Source organism: Neopsephotus bourkii, unplaced genomic scaffold (genome assembly GCF_033783945.1).
Source record: "Neopsephotus bourkii isolate Nb327-2 ecotype Australia unplaced genomic scaffold, CSIRO-AGI_Nbou_v1 NB_384, whole genome shotgun sequence".
NCBI classification, from domain to species: Eukaryota; Metazoa; Chordata; class Aves; order Psittaciformes; family Psittacidae; genus Neopsephotus; species Neopsephotus bourkii.
The window spans coordinates 758,799-780,310 of record NW_026900889.1 but is presented as its reverse complement, the minus strand read 5'-3'; the positions used below and the strand labels follow the sequence as shown (position 1 = coordinate 780,310).

General features: G+C 44.8%; 2 protein-coding genes across 8 annotated transcripts in view; one reads left to right on the top strand and one right to left on the bottom strand.

Annotated features, from left to right (window-relative positions):
- PALB2 (partner and localizer of BRCA2) overlaps window positions 1–21,512 on the bottom strand; it is a 168,884-nt gene that overhangs the window by 106,658 nt on the left and 40,714 nt on the right. The window lies entirely within an intron of this gene.
- TNRC6A (trinucleotide repeat containing adaptor 6A) overlaps window positions 1–21,512 on the top strand; it is a 46,415-nt gene that overhangs the window by 4,100 nt on the left and 20,803 nt on the right. For all 7 annotated transcript variants that reach the window (XM_061349111.1, XM_061349112.1, XM_061349110.1 and 4 more), the window contains 3 exons: window positions 7,971–8,061; window positions 10,711–10,732; window positions 17,626–17,967. In XM_061349111.1, the coding sequence (XP_061205095.1) occupies window positions 7,971–8,061; window positions 10,711–10,732; window positions 17,626–17,967 (455 nt within the window). The remainder of the gene's footprint in view (window positions 1–7,970; window positions 8,062–10,710; window positions 10,733–17,625; window positions 17,968–21,512) is intronic.

Sequence of the window (21,512 nt, the reverse complement as noted above, 5' to 3'; positions counted from 1 at the left end):
GAGGTTTGTCTCTTATATGCTTGTGTGGCAGTGAGCATCTTTGGTGAAACTTCAGGGTGAAACTGTAACACAAATGTTACTCCAGAACTAGGATGCGTTTACAGCGCTTGGAGTTTGGAGTTAGCTCTGGTGAGCAGCTCCTGTATTAGCAGAGTGGGAGAGGTGAGTGTGTTCAAGCAGTTGGTAGAGGGAGATCTGGTAGTTAGAATTCGATCACTTTTAGGGTGGTAATTTAAAGACTGAGGTACTAAAAGCAGAACAGAAAGTAGCTGACAAACATGAATTAATTATTCACTGGAGTAATTGTTTCAATTTTTAGCTTGGCAGCACCTCTTCTATATGTTAATAGCTGGAAAGAACAACACAGGCACTTGTGTAAAGTGGTTTTGTTTTGTTATTGGTGCCTGAGGCTTCCTTTGCTCCTGTGTTAAACGCTGAGTGGTTTTGGTTGCCAGAGCCTTTCCATTTAAGGCACTGGTGGGGTTTGTTGGTTTTGTTTCTTTGTTAACTTCAAAGCACTGGTTTCTATTCCATCAGCTTGGAGAGTGCTCTGTTTGCTATTTTGTGGGAAGCATTGGCGGAGGACTTGGAGGTTCCATTTTTAATCAAAATCCACATTTTACAGTTAATTCTTGTATAATGATGGTTTAGCAGAAAAGCTGTTGGGGGTTTAACAGAAAAAGAAATTATTTTTATTGGCATGTGTGTAATTGAATAATTTAAAAAATTAAGGAACTTGTAGGTCAGAATACAGAAATATTATCAAGACATAAAGTCTCAGCAATGTTTGACAGTCAGTGTGGAATGCCACACACAGGTTATATAGGTAGCAGCATGTGTGCATTCATCCCAACGTCTTTACTGTCTTTGCAGAATTGTGAGGGATCTTCCAATGCCAGACACTTAAATGCAGCTGCCTGGCAGTGTTGCGCCTGTAGCATGGCAAGTTCATGTGTAACAACAAGAGCAGCAAATAGGGGAAGGAATTTGTTTGTTTCCCCCAAAATTCCTGGTTTATATTTGACACTAGAAGCTTTTAGAGTGCTTTCAAAAGCCCCAGTGTATAATCACTTTTGAGTCTTACTTTTATGCTTACTCCATGTAGTATCCAGGCAGAAGGTAAAACCTGGTAGTTATCTTTTCAGGTTGTTAGAACAAGGGCTGCTGAAAGGCTGGCTCGCGGTTTCACTGCCCTTTGCCCATGGCAAAGCAGTTCGCCTGTGAGGGACCAGTGGTCCCTTGACTGCTCGGCATGCAGGGACATTGCAGTGACACCAGACCCCAGTGTGTCTGCAGCCTTTGGGGTGCTTCAGAGGAGATGCACTGCAGACTTGTTGGGATGGGAGCAGCGTCTTTAAACCCATCATCTTGTGGGGTGGTGTGGGTTTGGAGGGGGTCTGAGGGTGTCTGGCCAGGGAAAGCTGTGTGTGAGCATCTGGAATGCTGCTGGCAGCTTGAGCAGCGTTTGCGGAGGGCAGAGCTAGCAGTTAGTGCCAGCCTGCAGAATCCAGAAAGCACAGTGCTGTTGTGTGGGTGGTTCTGGTTTGGGGAACACCAGGTAATGTGTTCACAGTGGATGGCAGCCTGGTTTATTTTGGTGCTGGAGTTTGCTGTGTGCAGCTCACGCGCTTTCACTCAGAGATGAATACTGAGCTCAGATTGTAATAATGCAGTGCTGTGTCTTAGGGCTTAGCTTGTGTCAGAATCCTGCTCATAACTGTAATTTCCTCAGCAAGGTGACTGGAATTGTAATTTTATTGTGGCATAACATGTTTCCCTTTTGTATATTATAACAGAAGATAACATGCTGCACAGACAGTAATTATCACATCTTCAGCATGTCTTCGAGGAAAATAGGGGTATCCTGGATTCTCCTCCTCCATAATGTAGGAATAGAGGTTAAATATGTCTAGTTCAGCCCAGGTATTTTTATAATGCCAAGCTGGAGCTTTTGAAATTAAAGATGAATAGAACGTTTTTTCCAAGAATCAATAAGTGAAATATGATTTGCTATAGATATTACCTGAAATGTTTACACAGTGAGGTTACAGCTTTTTTCCAGTTCACAAGCCAAAGAACAAAGCAAGCCGTACATAAAACCAGCATCATCAAAACCTGAGACAGAGCAGGAGTGAGGAGAACTGGAGGAGTGCTGGCTGTGGAAGTCAGAATGTGGTTGCTCTTGTTTAATGGCACACAGTTGTGGTGGTGATGAAGGGGGAGACTTGCTGTCACTTGCTGATCACCTGGATCACTCTGTCCCGCCAGAGTGATGCTGTTCCAGAAAATGAAAAAGTACTTACTTTAATGGGTTAGTGTGGAAGGTGTTTGGGTAGCTTGTTGGTTTTTTCCACATACACAAACAAGAATTGAGCTGAGGTGCACACCCAGAGAAAAGGTATTTTTCAGTAAATAACAGTAAATATTTATCTGATGCTCCCTCTGTTTGAAGTTAGGCAGATTCTGGCAGGTTCTGCTTGTATCCTCTCAGAGCCATTGATGTGCAGCCTCTGCGGAGATCTAGATCCGTTTTTATTCGGTGTCACTTGAACATAAAGCTCTTTTCAAGTTAAGCTGTTTAAAGCCCAGGCCTCTGCTCCAGCCTCAGATGTGCATTTCTTATGATGAGGTATTTAATTTCCAGTTGATCTAAAATGAAAAATAGGGTTTGCATTTCTGCTAAGGCCATTTAACCTTGAGCAAGCCAATCCAGCTATACAGGAGGAAAAGGAAGCTCCCTGTACATGTGTTTTAGTGAAAGTTGGGTGACTGATGTGGGATAACAGAGGTCTGTTTATATCTTCATGTTATAAATCCAGATTCAGTTCTCAGTTGTTGCTTTTCATTTGGCCAGCTGATGGACTGAGTGTGCTGTGACAGACACCTCTGACACAGGGGGATGGATTAAACCTACCCACATGTAGGGCAAAGCCCAGCAAAAGAACTTGCTCATTTTCTGGCTTTGCCTTGTTACTGTGAGACCAGATTCCTGCACTGTTTCTTGTTACGTGCGATAAAGTAACATGGAGCTGCTGATAGTTTGTACACAAAGAATAATACAGCGGGGAAAGGTGGCTATTCAAGCCTCGGATGATAAATGGGAAACACTGTGTAGCACTTGTGTTTCTCAAGGAGTAGCATTAAAAATGTAGCTTGTTTGTGGTGTGTTCTAATGGGTGCTGGAATCTGAGGCATAAATACCATCCTTTGCTGTCTGTTGAGGGCCTGTGTTAATGTGTTAGCAAGAATGAAGGGAGTGTGCGCCTTTAGCTGTCAGAGATGGCGATGCAGGAGCTCTGCTTCAGATGTGGTGACTCAATAGGTGAATCTGGATTTGTATCTCAGGTTTATGTTTGTGTAGGAGGGTGGTGGGAGTAGGGCTGCCCTCCTGGAGAGATTCCATTTCCTGTGAGGAGCAGGGGCAGTAAGGCTGTTTGTTACTGTTGTTATTTAACTGTACAGTTGGGTTAGTTCCATTTTCCAGTCATTGAGAATTAACGTTACAATGATCATCTAATACTCTTAAAAACATGCCATGGACTGTAGGTGGGTTATGTTTTTTCAAGTGTTGCTAAGGTCCTGATACTCATCACAGAGGTTTTCAGTGTGTTCTAACATGGCTTTGTAATCTGAAAGCTGTTTTTCTTAAACACATGAAAACAGAATGATCACAGTGTCATCATTTAGGAGTTTTATTGCTCCTGTGTGGGAACAAAAAGCTGATGCTATGCTAGAATATTCCAGAGACCTTGGTGTGTTAGCGTTAGCATCTGTATTCCAAAAATAAAACCTAATCTTGTTGATGTGCCTGCAGCAGGATTGATGAGTTACTTTTTTTCCTGCGAAATGTTACTTTGCATTCTGCTTGCTCTTGAAAGTGCTACAGCTTACTTCTAAACCCGGAATGGCTTTTCAGTTCGTGTGTTCAGTTCGTGTTCATTTAGGATGTGACACACAAAAAGTTGTAACACAAGGCAAAGCTCCTCAAAATCTTCTCAGGTTATTAGGACCCCTGTAAGTTTTGTTCCCATCCACAATCCTAAGCAGTGTACCACCCTGCAGCATTGGTACACCTCATAGGCTTGTAGAATGGTTTGGATTGAAGGGACGTTAAAGCTCACCCATTTGCGACCCCTGCCACGGGCAGAGACACCTTCCACTAGAGCAGCTTGCTCCAAGCCCCGTCCAGCCTGGCCCTGGACACTGCCTCCCATCAGACGTGCACAGCCAGTGCTGGGGAGACCTGAGGATGTGGGACCCCAGGAAGGAGAGTGGCCAGAACAGGCTGATGCTACACAATGATGACTCTGGGTCATAGCATGCTCCCTCCCCTTGGGGAAGAGTATGTCATGGGGAGGTGGCAGGATGGACAAAGCTGGCTTCTGCATCACCTTTACAGAGCACATGTGTCACTGCAGGCTAATCATTACCTCAGCGTTGTAAAGCATCCAAGGGGTTGCTTTAAATGAAACTGGCCGACTGTGACTGTGTTCTGTGGGTACGTGAGTAACCTCTTCGTTGTCCATGAAATAATTTCTGAGCCCTAATTGCAAATGCAGCACTGCATTTCCAGTGAGACTGGTTGCAGCCAGATGATAAAACTGTGATCAAATGCCAAACAGCCACAGTGTATGTGATGGTTTGTGACTTTCAGTGCAACTGAAATAGAGGGGGCTCAGAAATAACATTTTTAGGGTTGGTTGGTTGTTGTTTTTTTTTTTGCAAACCTAAAAACATCAGCAGTAATTCCTTTAAAAAAAAAAACTGTCTAGTGCTTGCTCTCTGGTATTAGAGAATCTTAAAAGACAGCATCTGATCTGTGGAAGCTCTTGGGAGCCGTGCTCTGCTGGTCTGGGTATGCAGGGTGAAGGAGTCGGGTGGTGTTTGACTGCTCGTGGTCAGAGTACACTGCAGCTCTTCCTCTGGTAAATATCTGCGGTGCCAGGCTGCATCTGGTGACACACAACATGGGCTGATGGGCACTTAAAAGTCACCCCAAGAGTGGGAGAGGAGAAAAAGGATGCTGGGTGTACAAGAGATCAGTGTTACCCCAACAGAAGGGAGCACTGGGAAAAGAAACCAGTAGCGGATGAAATCGGAGTTGCAGAGAGAGCAAAGATTTCAACAGGTGGGGATGAAAACTGATTCTTGTTTGTGTGAGTTGCTCTACAGGCACACATAACCGTGTTCCAAAGCCTCTGTTTACAGAGAGGAGTCAGAAAAGAGATTTCTAATTAAGAAATACTTGGTTTGGGAATACAAAACTTTCCTCCCTCCAGACAAATTGATTTTTGCCATCCAGATAAAGCATAGCTGCTGTCTGGCAGTATTAGTAGTAATAAAAATAGATTGGAGAAAACTGCTTCAGTCACTTGCCCGAAATGCAGTCCTGAGGTTTTTTTCCTGGTGTGCTCACATTAATAGTCTCAGAAGTTTCTGTGCCCTATAAATAATTTACATGTTGCTGGCTCTTTTCTTCCACAGTGAATGTCATGTGAAAATACTGCCACAGCTCTTCTTGTCTGAAACCACTATTAATAATAGCCAAGTGGCCACGACTTGACGTTCAAATACAAGTATCGTTATTGCAGCATTGACCTTAGCGGGAGGGGAACCACTTTTCATGCTGAAGAATCACACAGTGGGCAAAAGAACAGGCTCAGAGTTTAGAGGGGGAGCTCAGGTGGGCAGCAGGAGGGGGGTACAGTCTCTTCCCATGGCATGGCAGTGTTACACAGAGTGCAGAGTGTGCTGAGCTGCTGTTGAGTATCGCTTACACCACTGCAGTGGGAGGCACGTGCTGGAAGAAGCTTCTGTCTAATTAAAAAGGGAGGTGGTGGCATGGATTTGTCCCAGTGGAGCCAGGCACCTGGGAGGCACATGTGGGATTAAACACCAAAAATGAGAAAAGGCAAAACCAAACCAGAGTGATGCCTGCACTTGCACTCGTTTTAAAAGGGACTTGAGCTCTCTTAAAAGTAGAATTCACCAATTACTTATCTTGCTAAATAAGCAATGAAAGTCCTAATATTTGCAGAGTGTCTTGTTTTTTTACTTTATTCAGTTGGCTTTGCTTCTGACGTGTAGATACATCTCGGCAAAGATAAAAGCAGTGCGTTTCATGTGCAGAGCTGAATTCTGGAGATAGGCACCAGACAGGGCCACTCGTCACAAACAGGGGTGTGCATTCCCTTCCAGCAGTTGTTTCTTAGCCTTTTCTTTTGCCACAGTAAATCACCTCCATGTCTCTGATCAGTTTTGCCTCCCAGAGATCTGCACAGCAGCTTTGAATCCGAGCACCTCCTGTTACTTGAGCTGCAGCTGATGGGATAGAGTGTGTACAGATTGGGAGAACACCAGCTGCATGTGAAATGTGCCTTTAAAAGAGAGGACTTGTGCTGATCTTTGAAGGTTATTCAAAGAGTGAACTTGGTGTCTTCTTCCTTTACTTACTCAACACGTATGGAGTTTGTTCCCGCATCCCACTCAGAGTATCACAAAAATTAGGATTAGTGTGAAGAAGTGGTTTGCCCAGTGGAAGGGTGGATGTGCAGTGGAGTTCGTGTTGAGATTCAAGACATGGGAGGGATGTGTGTTATACCCTAGATGTACGCTGCAGAAAGAGGTCTGAAAACCATCTTCAACCTCTTCTTTAAATCTCATCACCTGACTATATGGTCAGCACTGGTGGGGCAACAGCTTCTGAGCTTTGAACTCAAATACTCCTGACCCTGAAAGGACAGAGAATTTCTTGCAGATAGACTTTCTAGCCTACAGAAAGGCTTTGTTCTCCAAGTCTCAAACACTTAAGTAACCGTATGTTCTCTCTCCCTGTTATCGTGCTCTAGCAAAAGCTAACTGCCACCACTGTTTGATGTTTATGTCCAGCTTTATTGTTACTTTCTAAACTTCAGAATCATCCTTTCTGGGAGCAGTTGGTTTTATTCTCATGTACAACACAACCAACTGATCTTCACTTGCACATTCATGTTGTCATGAGCTCTTTGCACCATTAGCCCAGATGCTTTTGTTCCTGCCTGTGACCACAGTCTGTTCTATTGGTCATGTCCTCATTCTTACCAAGAATCCCTGCATCTCTCCAAGCATAGCCTTAAAGGAAAGTTTGTTTCCATTATTCTGGCATTTGTGTCACATCTTGGTCCTTGCAGTCCCTGATGGCTTCAAGTGCGCTTGCACCTCTGCAGTTCTTCCTGCTTTTTATACTCCCCATGTCCTGCCTTTCCTCTTGCCTTGGCTGAAGCCTGTTTTTTAAACAGTGCAATCCACAGAGTGCTGTTGCTGCTAAACCTTCCATTCTAGCATGTAAAACCTTGTATTAATTGAATTCAGATTGATGCCATGGGGTTTGTTTTCACTTTTGTCAAGTTATGGTTTTGTCACTTGTTTAAGGCACTACAGAATTGCTCTGCTGTTGACAGCTCTGGTGTGCCCATGCTCTTCAGCTCACGTGCCATCTAGTTCATGTGTGCTTCATGTCAGCAGTGCCACGCATACAGTGCTCACAAGGGGTGTTTCTTGGCAGAGGTGGTGTTTGGGATCAGGGAGCTGATGGGTGTCCAGGCAGTGGGGGCAGCACCAAAGGGTCTGTGTGGCTGCAGGGAGCCCATTGCCTGGCAGGGTGAGCTGTGACGTGTGTGCTCAGTCATAACAATGCACAATAGCAGGCAGGGATTAACCTGCATCTGAATTTGTGCTGCCTTTTGAATGGGATTCATGGCTGAGCCTTCATTGTAACTTTTGGAAAAAGACACTCTTCCACGTAGCCTGATACTGCAGCTGCTCTTCACGTTGTGTCACTTGTGGTTTGCACAGTCCCTATAGAAATATTATCCAATTAGAAGTAGAATTCCCCTGTCCTTTTGTGTCACTGTGAAATAATTGTTCTAAAATGAATGTAAGTGTGTACAGATTGTATTTTGGGAAAGTTAATTACAAACTGTGTGGTTCAGGGATTTTGTGCAAGAAGAGGAAGAACAGTTGATGGAAGAAAGGAAAAAGAGAAAAGAAGACAAGAAGAAGAAGGAAGCTGCTCAAAAAAAGGTATGTTGGACATTCAAAGATAACCCCCTGCTTCTGGGTTACTTTAGTTTCATCGCTGGTAAATACTGGGTCAGCTGTGGTTATTCAGAAGTGTTTTCTGTTTAATTTAATGTTCTAAGCTTTAAATATGCTGTCAGTTATTTAGTGGTAACTGATACACTGAACATCTTTATTGGCTTTGTGATCCATTTTGGCAGAGGTTAAATGTTCTGAGAAGAGCATTCTCTTTCCTGATTGCCAGTTGAAGTGGTTTCATGTTTAAAAACTTCCTCAATGTTAATGCATTTATTAGTAGAATAAAATTAGCTCTTTTTTAAGATGGTGACTTTCAGCTGCATCCTTCCCTTACTATATATTCTTATCCTTCCATATGGAAACATGCGTCATAAGACAGTTTGTATGAAGGAAGGTGGATAAAAATGAAAATATTGACAGCAGAGGTGTATTGGGGTGGAAATAATCACAGAAGCACTTGAGAGTGAATGCTTCAGAGTCCTGTTTACGGTCAAGATACTCATCATGGTCATTGATTCTTAATATTGACCCTGAGCTTGAGAGCAGCTTGTGAATATGTTTGTAAATGTGTCTGTTTCAGGTGGGAGCAGAGGGAACCTGCTTAGCAGTTTCCTCTGATGCCATTGACTAATGCTGGATGTGTCTCTTTAAGAGCATCCCGGTTTGTGTTCTCAACCACAGGCTCTCCAGCAAACCCTTTTAAAGCGTTTTACTGTGACCAAGTTCTGGTGTATTTTGGAATGTGACCTTTTCTTTTCCACATATCTGTTCGGGTGCTGTGGACGGTCAGAAACAGCAAAAAGTTGATTGAAAAGTTCTAGGTTGTCTCATGTTGCTGTTCATGGGTCAGTGAATTGGCTCTTAAGTCAGAGCTGAGGAGGGGAGGAGTTTACTAGCTCTCCAGGGTAAGCTCTAAACACACACATGGGCATGGCAAGAACTGAAGGGACATTGTGCAATTGTGCTGTGGAAGAGAAAGCCAGTGCTTAGGTTTATATATTCTGTAGTTTTATGACAATTTGAACTAAAAGGCATACTAGAACAGCAGCAGCAGTCACAGGGGTGTGACAGTTGAAGTGGAGAAGGCATGCTCTGCGCTTGCATCCTGATGCTGAGAGTAGCTTCTTTGGGACATCAGCCGCTGTATTCCAGTCTCTTTTTTATGGCAGTATATAAATGGGGTTTGGACACTTAGTTCAAAGCCAGCTGCTATGCATACAACACCCAGGAGCTGAAGTGCATACACAACTACCCAAGCCTTCAAAATACAGTTTTGAACCAGATCTGTTGAGCAAAGAGTGTGATGAGGAGTTGTGGTGCATTATATGAGGCCCCAAGCACAGGAGCTGCCTTCTGGCAGATGGGGATACTGGCAGTGGTGGTGGAGCCAGCATTAATAGGGTAAAATGGGAAAAACTGAAGTGGGGTGGGGGCTTGATAACACTGGTGCAAGCGTTAGCCCTGGTTTAGTTTCCTAGCTCAGTGGCTGATGCGCTGAAGTAAGTGGAGTTCTTCAGAAGAGGCTTTGCAGGGTCTCCATTTGCAGCTATTTTTAGCAAGGAGCGTAAATAAGGAACCTGAAAAGCTTCTGCTTAGGGTTTTGTGGGAGCAAGAGGCCACATTTTGAACTCCTGGACGGTACAGCTACAATTTCTGTGTGTATACTTGCCTTTGTCAGCTAAAGGAGCTGAGATGGGGGGTTTAAGGCTCTCTTGATTTCCTTAGGAGAAGTGAGGCTGTGGCACTGGAGAGCTGTTGAGAGTGTTTCAGTAGTCAGCCCTACCAGTGCTGGTGTCTGAACCTGGCCAAGACTCAAGATTAGATCAGTGGATCAGTAAATCTCTGTTGCACTCACACATGCTCCTTTCCCCTCACAGTTTCAATTATAGACAATCATAGCTTAAGTATTATGGCAAATTTATTGCCTCCTATGAATATATGTGATACCGTAATTAAAATGGGCTGTATACAGCTACCAGAGTGACCATATCCAATTAAATCTCGTTGTGCTTTGGCAATAGTGCATTTTAATAGTGATAATTAAGGAAACTCTAGTTGCAGGTAGGGAGAACTATGAGCTGTGCTTTTGAGAACTCAGTTTTGCTGGTTTCTAGTTAAACCCTTGCAGTTAAGGTGTGCTTCCATACCCAACGTGCTTCTCTCCCTGTATTTATCCTGTGATTTTTAATTGCAATTTTAGTCAAACAGATCTCTAATGTTGGCAGCATCATAGGTGTAACTGGTTGAGTCTTGAAAATGACTTGGAAAGTCTTTGCATTTCCTTTCTTCTTTACATGTCTAGTCCCTCCCTCTGCAATAAAAGTGGTGGCAGTTCTTTGCTTCCAGGCACAGTTTTAACTCGCTCAAAACATCTTCATTTGCAAGTTTAATGCAGTCTGTTTCATGTACTTATCTTTCAAATTAATTTTGTCTTCTATAACATTTAAACAGCTTTCTAGGCATGAAGAATAATAGGCATGGTGTGGTTAGAGACACTTCTGAAGTAGATAATTAAATAACTCTAAAACATGTTAAAAGAGGGGAATCAGAAGCTAATGTTGCTTTATGAAGCGGCACGTGCATACAGGGGTTTTATCTGCACACATCACTGACACTTCTCTTTTCTTGTTCTAGGCCATTGAACAAAAAATCAAAGGTAAGTTACTTTACAGTTGTTTCTATTCTCTGTGTTATTCCTTCATTGTTAAATATGTTGAGTCAGACGGGTCACCCCAAAGCTCTTCTCACAACTGAATGATGGGCTTCTTGAAACTTTGATTGTACTATTTCAAACAGTGACCACAGAAGAGTAGTGACCAAGGGGGTATTCCAGGGATTGGACTCCTCTGTTCTTCCCGGTTTCCATGCTCAGTTACTTGAACAGCACCAGGCATATACATAATACCTTGAGTTCTTTTCTTTATTTGCTTTCTGCCTTCTCCTTGTTTGGTAGACAAGTAATGGATATATCTGGCCGTAACCAACTATTGCATGTGGAGGGTTCATCCTGCCAGAATGATCACAATGACCATACCTGGAAGCTGGAATTCTGATGTTTGGTGGCAGGCTGAGAATGCCACAGTTAACTCTGAATGTCTGTGGGTTTATGCAGATCCCCATTCCAGCCAGCCTCCAGAGAAGGGGGAGAGGGATTCTTTTCACTTGCTCTTAAACTCTAGCTCTTAACCTGTTAGTTGGGAAGTGGACAGTAATTGCTCAGGTGTTCATGTGGAGTGCTTGCTGCAGCCCTGTTTTCGGGGAGCATTGGCTTTAATTTACTACTCACTGGAGCAGTGGTAGAAGCAGGAGCTCAGAAGCCCTGCTTGGCAGAGATGCAATTACTGCTGGAAAATCAAAAGGTGTTTGAAGTGCTGTTCTGGCATGAAGGTAGTAAAATGGTGGAGGACATACTGTGCTTGGGAAGAGCAGAGAAACAAATGGAAGTGGCCATTACTGTGGAATGTGCCTTTGAAGCAGCATCCTTGTTCACATGAGGTTGGAATGGAGGAGGCAGGTTCCTCACATACAAAATGCACTGATGCTCCTGCTGAGGGCCGCAGCGCAATTACAGCTATCAGGAGGCATGGTTTTGTCTCATTTATTTAAGTGCAGTGTATACTTTAGTGCCTGTTTAAATGGGAAAAGAAAATAGATAAGAGTAGGAGCAGCAGGTTTTCTGGCTCTGAGGAGAGAGTGAGGGCAGCCTGGGTTCGTGTCTCAAGGAGCTCTGTGAGGAGGAGGATGGTGCTTTTGCTGTGAGTAGTGATCACTGGAGGCAGTGGGAGCTGCACCAGTGCTGGTGATGAGAGCCCACGTTCCGGATGTGCAGCCATCCTCTGGCTTTCACGGGGCTGAGTGCGGGTCCTGCCCTTCCAGCCTGGCTCCGGTCACGGAAACCAGCTGGGAATTCTGTGTGTGTCTTTGTATGAATGCTTAATGAAACTGCTGAAAGAGTATTGTAATCAGTAAATATGCTTTGCTTGTTTTTTAAAGCACCCTTTTTCAAGCAGTGCATGGAATTCCACTTGCGGTACAGGCTGAGCGTTTGTTTTCTCCTGCACATTCCTGCCATAAAGCTTCTAAGATAATATGCCAGATGTAAATAAAGAATTGTCAAAGTGTAGTTTTACTCTGAAGCAGTAAAATATATCTGAAAAGATAGCGAAGAAGAAAGTGGTGAAACACTTAGAGTGTAAATAATAAGGTCCATTTTGAATGAACATTTGACCTATGGACTTGTGCTGCGCTGGCATCCCAGCATCAGAGCACGGCTGAAAATAGCAGGAGGGCACAAATCCTTGTGATTCTCCTGAAGGACAGCCAGTCTTTTTACTATATTCTTCTGTTCATTTTCTCCTTGGAGCCTCATGGTTCCTGAGGAAGTGTTAAATTCCAACTTTAGTGTTACATTCTTACTATTAACAGCCTGTTTCAGGAAGTTCATCAGGAGTGTGGAGCTGTCACAGACACACACACGCTGGCTGTCCTGAAGCAGAGCAGCCATGAGGCCCTTCAGACAGAGGACTTTGTGCAACAGTTTCTCTAGGAGCAAAATCCGTGGTTACGTTGCACAAAGCGCTTTCATGGCATCCTTGGTTCTGCCTGCTTGTGTTCAGGATGCAAATGAATGTTTCATTAGTTTCCAAGTTTCCATCACGTTAATGTCTTAAATAATTCATTCTGTGCATGAGCTGAAGATAAAATAGCAGAGTATGGGATCTGTAAATAATTCACACTTACGTTCCTTCTTTCAGGAAGGAGCTGGTTAAGTGGCGTGGGTGGTTGGTTATTTCTTGGGTTTGAGCGTAGTTTGGGAGGCTCCAAAATGTTGCTTTAGCGAAGGCAGAATTTGCTGTTTAACAGCTGAGGTAGCTACCTGTGGTCGTGTAAAGCACTAAGACTGCCTTCCGAGGAAGTTAGTTGTGCTGATTTTTTCCTGTTCAGGATTAGGGATGGAAGTAATGAAGATGATGCTGATCCAGATGTTTCTGGTACAAGGAATGTTTTAATACTGTCGTGTTGTCATTAAAAATGCATGTGTGTCATTCCTGTGGATTTCAGATGGTCCAACCCGTCTAGTTTTACGTGTCTGGCTGTATTAAAGGAAAAGAGGCAGTTCATAGGAGTTAGTGTATAGTTTAGTTGCCAAGTGAAGGTTCGTGTGTGCAGCAGCTGGCACAACACATTCACACTCAACAAGTGCCCTCCGAGGCATCTGGGGGGAAAAAAGGCATCATTTGAAGAGCCTTATTTGAGGAGAATACTGCAGAACTGACAATTGTTGTGGTATTTCTTCTACCACAGCAGGGTATTTTTGCTGTGTTTAGTGTCAGTGCTATTAAAGATGGACAAATCAGTCCATTTATCCTGAATTCCTCCTAAAACAGGGCTCTACAAGCTGCACCGTGGCCACAAGTAGCTGCTCAGAAGCCAAGCACTCACATAGATGCTGTTTAAGAACATTGGAGTTTTGTTGTGCTCACTTCAGCAATCACAGTGTGCTTCTCCAGCAGGAGATGTCCTCAGGAGCCGAAATCTCTCTCTGCACACACTTCAGTGCACATACATAATACCCTAGCAAAGCAGTTTGTGGGAACCAAAGGGCAGTGTAGGTGCTGGTGTTGTGGTGAGCTGTTCCCAGTGCTGCTGCGTGTCGGGAAACAGTGCGAGCAGGAGCTGAAAACTGCTGTCAGTCTTCAGCCCCGGATTGCTCTGCTTTGTCAAGGCAGAGGCGTAAAGCACTGCTGCTATTGCAGAGCAGAATCAACTTTGAGTCAACCACTGAAACGGAAAGAAAGTGCTTTTAAAAATAGCTGGGTGTGGAGCTGAAATCTTTGACTCATATTTCCCACCTTGGAAACTTGGTACTCATTTTCTTCGCTGGGAAGCACCATTGCCCCAACACACACTCCTCTGGTCTTTGTGGGGTTTTTTTCCTATCACTTCCCTCCCTGTGCTTTTCCAGCTCACAAAGCCTGTTAGCGTTTCGATGCTGGAGGTGAGCAGCGTCCATGCCCAGTGAGGAGCACTGTGCTGGGAGAGCCGGGGCTCCCCTCGGCGCGGCGGTGCAGGGGTTAACGGCTTGGCAGCGGTGGGATATTTTCCAGCTCGGCTCGCTCAGCTTACAGCTGCGGCCATTTTTCCACCAGGAAAATTCTAGCACTACATCTTACGTGTGTCAGCGCCAGCGCCAGGCTTCCTCCGCTTGCCCTTCAGCATTCCAGCACTGACAACTCTCGGGGGCATGGCACGCGGGCAGGGAGCAGCACAACACATTTCTCAGAGGTCAGCTCCGGCAGCAGCGAGAAGAAACACTTAACTGACAGCTCGGTGCTGCTCTTTGTGTGCTTCGGGAGGGATTTGATCTCTGCCCGCCGAGCCGGTGCGAGCGAGAAGCTGGTTTCCATCTGCACTAAAGTTAGTGGCAGGGCTGCCATTTTTGGGGCTGGAGGGAGCCGTGGCCCCACTCAGGAGGCGCTGGCAGCGGCTCTCCGGGAGCAGTAAAATGACACCATGCTTCTCCTCCATTTTCTGGTGAAGTCTGCCGAGTGGGAAAGCAACACAAGTTGGAAGCGTCTCTCTTTGGAATCCCTCTGTTCACTGTAACCTCTCCATCCCCTGCTCCGGGCTTGCAGCAGGTTTGTGCTTTATGGAAACCTCCTTTTTACTGCTCGCTTCTGTAAGCTCGCTGGTGGTAAATGAGCTTTCTGCCCTGATGTGATTCTACATCACGTACTGGTGGGCAGAGCAAACTTCTACCAAGCCAGCAACTCGTTTATGACAAATTGAAATGTTAAAGTGGGGATTAAGGGCTGTTGGAATGTATCGTAGCCATGTTGGAATATTAATGTATTATTTAGTCTGCTGAAGGTGTAGACCAGAAAACATTGGACAGGGTCAATTGTATCGCTTAAAACCGAAGTCTGGGGTACTTTGGGAAGTGATGGGAAACTGCAATTAATCCATGCTGCACTTTGGGTTAATTCCAGTTTAAAATTAACATATGAATGTAAACTGTTGATTCTTTAGTCCAGCTTTTACAGGGTAGATTTCCTTTCAGTTTGCTGGCTTTATGGCCATGTTTGCTAAGGAAATGAATGCACAGAATACATGAGAAACACAGATTTCTTGAGCTGTTTGTGTCGTAGCCCAGGGGCTGGCTGGGCAGGACATGGTGTGTTTATGGTTCAGGGGGATTCAGTTACCTGCAAGTTGGATTGTTATAATACACACTTTGTCCTAAAGCAGCTTTAATTATGGAAGCATTAATGTTGCTGCATTGCCCTCAGTGCTGCTGGCAGCTGGGTTGGGGTGTCTCATGGAGTGTCACATAGAAATGATTTTCCTTGATCCAAAGGAGCAGTTGTACGGCATGAAGGGGGAGTGCAGGAAAACAGAGTCTCCTCCATGGCCCTTTCAGGGGTGTTGTGGGTTGTATCACTTTGATGGATCAGAGCAGCAAGATTTGGGATGCAGTGGCACAGATTGGGGTATGTGAAGAATTTTGGTGGTTTTCTGTTGGTTTTTTTTCAAGTTCCAAAGCTTGTTGCAGTACCCAGACCACAGAAATGTGCTATAAGAGCTCATGCATTGAAGTGGTGACAAATTCTTAGCTAGTTGCTGAAATAGCGCTCCCCCCGCCAAGGTTCAGTCACTTTCACTCATTTTAATGATTTTTAACACAGGGCATTTTAAAAGGAATAAATTGGGAGAGCTTTGTTCAGGACTACTTTGTGAAACCTGGTTTTGATCATTATCTGTTGCTGCATTACATGCATCAAAACACTGTGCAAGGAATCAGTTACCTGCTCTTAATACAGGCAACAGCTTAAACTGGTGGCATCTGATACGGTGCTGGTGATTTCTATCAACTTGCCCATGTATCTAATGGCATTTGAACACCTCCTCTTCCCCACGGACGTTAAATCAACCTGTGTCCTGGCCATTCCTCTCCTTAATTCTGTCCTGCTCCAGTCAGCTGTGAAATAGAGGAGCAGGGTCACTGCTGTGGAGCCAGTGTGGTGGTGAGCACCTGAAGGTGCTGCTTCTGAGGTGACATTTTATTCTGAAGGCCTTTGTGCTTGTGCTTTTCAGAGCATGTAACTGTGTATTACTGGGGAAACAAAAAGAAATGATAGTCATAAGTGGCACTGTCAGTGTTCAAGTGGATTCAAAAGCCTAAAGAGCTTGTTTTCATTTATTTTTTATGTTGTATTCACACACGTCTGTTCTTGAAAGTGAATGAGAAAATGGTCTTTAACCAAATTAAACACGGTCATGTGGTAACAGTGTTCCTGCTGCTGCCATGCCAGGGAGTTGTTGAAGGAAGACAGCGGGGAGATGGCTGGAGGATGCTGCTCTTCAGCCTCAAGTTGTGTATGTTTAGATGCTGCCAATGTGCAGAGCTAAATCCAGCCGTGTGTTTGTCACCGGAGAAGCTGTCCTCACTGAGCTGTCCCTCGCTGTTAGCAGCAGGAATGCCACATGGATTAAACTGTTTGCCTTCAGCCACTCAGACCTTGTGAAGCTCTGAGCAGAGATGGTGACGACCACACAGGCAGGTCAGTGCTGAGAGAGGTCGTGATCGAGTCTTGTGCTGTCTCAGGGAGTTCCACAGTGAATGTATACACATTATGTGATGTCTCATGGAGAAATCTGGAGCGTACATTGACATGTCAGTAGTGTGAGGGGTTGGAAGTACACTTACCTGTGACAGGAAGTACAGGTAAGCATAAGACAGAAAGTACACTTACCTGTGACATTACCTGCACCCGGACACCCCGAGCTCACCACCACTGTACTGGCTGGGCGGAGGTGTTGGGTGGAGGACGCTGTGATTTTGCCTTCATCCAGCATCAGGGTTTGGTGTGTTCCCTCCCAGCTGCCCTCTGCAAGCTGTTTGACCTTCATCTGGCCTTGAAGGGGCCATGCTGCCAAGACTGAAGGGTACTTTGGAGCTGCAGTTGCCCGCTGGCACAGTCCTGCCAGGCTGTGTGGGGTACCGGTGCTGTTAGCTGCTCCTGCTGGAGCAGCTTGACCTGACAGCACCAACACAGCTCCCTTGGGATGCTAGGGCTGCTGAAGCAGGCAAGTGCCAATGGTGTTCTGTGTGTCCTGTTCACCTCTTGTACTTCTGGGGCAAAACCAGAACATTTGTCTAAGTATAACACTTAAATTTCCCATTGGACTAAGCTTAGTGGGGTTTTAGTATTTAGGTATTTATTAAAATAGTTTAAATGCTTAAATAAGCTGATTTGTCAGAAGACCCTGTAGAAAGTGTTTGTTAGTAGTAGCATACTTTAGCCAAGATAACTTTGTTAGGAGTGATAGTAAGATATATTTCTGCTCCTCAGTCTGTGCTATTAAAGCTGTGTGGTTATGGGATAACTGAGCTTTTAATGGGGAATGAGTTACCACTGGAACAAGAAGAAATGCTGCCGTTACATGCTACATGCAGATGTGTAAGAATATTGGCTTAGTCTTCAACTGGAGTTGCTGTTCTTATGAATAACTTTGTCCAACTTTCTCTCTTTCTGGGGGTGGGGGCAGTGCCAGAACAAACCAAGACCAGTGTAAGCCAGCCTCAGCCTGTCACCTCCAGCGGCACTTCCCCAGCAACCAGCACTAATAATAATGCCAAGCGGGCCCCAGCCAGCAGCCAGCAGCAGCAGCAGCAGCCCTTGCCTCGATACCCTCCTCGTGAAGTACCACCGCGATTTCGACACCAGGAACAGAAACAGCTTCTGAAACGAGGTCAGCAGTTACCGGTGATAGCTGCAAACCTGGGATCTACTCCTAAAGTATTGAACGGCCAGTCAGGAGGCAGCACTGTCACAAACAAACAGCCAGTGACCAACGGAGAGGTGCCCAACAGCAGCAAAAAACAGCCAGGTGAGGGCAGGTGCCACGTGGCCCTTTGAACTCAAACAGTTTCAATTCAATTGTCAGTGAAATACTTGAGCTAACCTTTAAATTCTCCATGTAAGCTGTGGCATGACGAGGGATTGTCCTGTGTCATAGTTTAATATTAAAAACACTGCAGGATGCTTTGGGCCATCCCTGTGCAAGTTGCTTATAGAAACCTGAGACGTTGTAGTTGCTTCTTGTTGCCAGTGGCGCCCAATGGATGTGTCTGGTTCTGAACAGGAGCCAGTGTGACCACTGCTCTGCTCTGAGTTCCCAGTCTTTATCCTAATGATTGATGTAAGCATGGTCGTGGTACGAAGCATCACTTTCTGCATCCAGTTTTGATACACAGATCTCCCAAGAAAGTGTCATTCCCATAGTTCTGAACAGCATCTCTAGACTTTGGGGCTTTTTTTCTTCTTCCTCTCTAGCAAGACAGACAGGGTGCAGCTTGGTTGGAATATGAGAGTTGCTTTTAGCTACTAGGTCAGAGTTTTTCTTTGTTCATCTACCTTAAAGCTTGGTTGACTTAGCAAATGGATCGACCTTTACCTTTTACTATTTGAGTTATCCTTTGTTATGTTGGCTTGTTACACACTCTCTTCAAATACCCTTCTAAGAGTAGTAAGCTTGCCTAGTACATGTGTGTAATTTGCTGTTCAGTGAACATACTGGCCTGCAGCTCGGACAATTTGGGGAGGCAATAAGGGCAGTCTAATTTAGGCTGGGCAAAAAAATAACTTTCTCCATAGGGATGTAGGTTTTCAAAGGGATTTGGTATTAATGCCAACACTTTATATGGTGGGCAAATACCTTCTTATTTTTATACTTGCATGTTGATGGAACTTCTTCCCACAAATAGTTTCTTCCCCACTCAAGAATTGGTGTTCTGTGCACCACAAGGGACGTGACTCCTGGTCCCTTCAGCTACAGAAGAAGGTTTCTGGAAAACAGCCATGATATTTCAAATTGTAGTTCAATTTTGAGCTGTTCTGATTACTTAATCTTGAAGAAGCACATTTAAACTGAAAGTAAACAGAGCGTTGGAAGCAGCTTATCCCTGTGCCCCCTGAGGAATGCTGGGTATTACTTTCCAGTATTATTTTTGTCACATCCTGGGAGAACTCTACCACTCCAAGAAGTCATTTTTAAGTAGTTAATGTTTGGGGTTTTAGTTCACCTGTATAATCCTGTCAATAATCAGGTTTAAAGTAACCTTTCATATACTTGCTTGCTTCTAAGATGCAACTTTTTCTCCAGCATACATCCTCTACTGGTCAAGTTATATAGTAGCCAGTAGTGATTTAGATAAAACCTCACAGATAAACTGACTCAAGAATTATTACTCTTTATACAGCCTGTTAAATCACCTCATTGTATCCAGAGGATCCCTTTGAGCATAGTGTCCTTCATTTCTCTTCTGTTGTGAACACCAGCCCAATAGTTAATCAGTTGGGTTCCCATTTGTGTATCACATTCTTCCCAGTTTTGCTTGATGTTGTGCTGCTGTGACTGGGGGGCCTTTTAGGCTGGGAGATGGCGACATGTCCCTGTGCCACAGTGCTACAGTGAGTGTGTGGGGACCTCCTTTCCTGGAGTATTTCTGTGGTTGGAAGAATAGGCTAGCTGTTTAAAATGTCCACACGTCAAGCTTGTAACAGAAAGGTTCTGGGAGCCTTTAGGGAAAGTTTGACCAAAGCCCTTTCCCACCTTAAGAAAAGGTTTGCATTGTCTGCAGCATCCTATTGGGTCTTTGTTAGCTTGGTGCTGTGCTCTGGGGGACCAGGATCAGACAAGTGGGGTTGTGCAGCCAAGGCCTCCTGCCTTGGTGCCATGTGTCTGTATGCTTGGAAGAGCTCTTTCCAATAACCAGGAGTTCCCCATTTGTCACGTGCTTTAAGAAATGTAGGGAAGGTGATAATGTAAAGGAAAGTGCTTTTCAGTCCTGGGTTTTTGTGGTGGTTTCAGACTCCTGTAACAGGGAGGTGGCCGTAGTCCAGCAGCATGTGAGTGGCTTAATGCCTTCTGGCACCTCGGTATCTGAAAGGAAATACCACTGACATTTGCCTGCCCCAGTCTCGCTCTCCAGTTCCTCTTTTAGCCTCCAGTGACAGCTTCTGGGTACTGTCTGTGTTATCTCCGAAACTCAAAATCTCATGAAATTTGGCATGTCTGTAGATCCCTTCCTACTGAAAGAATATCCACGCATAGGCCATTTGGGCTGACAAATTTTATACCTTAACACAGTATCTTTGAAGATTAAGTTCTTTATTTTTAAAGCATTATTTAATGGATATTGGGATTGATCTGTATTTTAGGGCTAAAAGGAAAACTTCAGCTTCAAATGCTGCAGTCAGAGTTGCAGGACTTTGTAATGGCCGCAGGAGTTTGATCTGTCATTCCCTGGCATACCCTGGGGTAGGATCAATCCCCAGTTCCAGCTGGGGTGGTAACTGCTTGGTAGGTGCTTTGTGAAAGCCAGGAGCACCAGTACTGCTAAACTTAGAGTCTTCTTTTAACTGCCCTGGCCACGCTAAGTGTTTGAAGTCTTTGGTATTGGAGAAGTTTTTAACTGTGTCAATGGTCCACATGTGTTTTGTGTGGACAATCATCTCCTCTTCTGAAAATGACCCCCCTTTGTTTAGAAGTAAAGCTGAAGAAGGGGTAGTCCTGCGAGTTGTTCTCTTCTGCTGTTCAGGACATTTGCCCTATCTCTTTAATAAAGACATGCCAGTGAAGCCCACGGCGTGCAGTACTTGTGAAAAAGATAGTCTCAACCAAGGTGGTTATTTTAACAAATCTACATAAGTGGCTCTTGATCAGAACATTTTCATACCCAGTTCAGATGTTTGCTTTGCTGATATTTCCCCCCCTGTATGTAAACTGCACATGAAAGGAAGGTCTTGAATGCTGCCCCGGCATGTTTGCCTCTGCCTTGTAACACATGGGGCTGGCCAGGTGGTTGTTCCACAATGAAATGATTTATGCACTGAACTGCAATACTTGCCAGCAGTAATTGCTTACAACTGTGGGACAGAGCGGAACGGGAGAGCAGCGCCGGGCTCCTGGCGTTAGTCCAGTCGCTCCGAGTCCTGCTCTGGCGCGAGTGGGTCTCACTTTGTCCATGTGCATCTCACAGCAGAGCTGCAAAACGATGTTACAGGCGAAGCCTTGGGGAACAAAAGGTTCTTCCTGTAAGTTGAGGGTTTTTCCTTGGTCAGGGATCTGCAGTTAGAAGTGGTGGGGCTGACTTCATATAGGAAGCAGTGCCTTAAATATAACGGTTATGGCCTCCAACTGTAGAACTTGTGAACTGGAAGCATTCACTTTGATTTCATACAGTGCCTATGGGACTCTTAGGAGGAAGAAGCTATGAGAGAGGGCTAGAGGAAAGTTTGTTGTACATGTACTGGTGTTAAACCGGAGTTGGACTGTACGTGGCTCCTCAGCTGAACCTCTCCTGAGGAAGGGGTGCTAATAGATGGGGTTAGAGCAATGAGTGCTCTGGGGGCTGTTGGTGCTTTACCAGA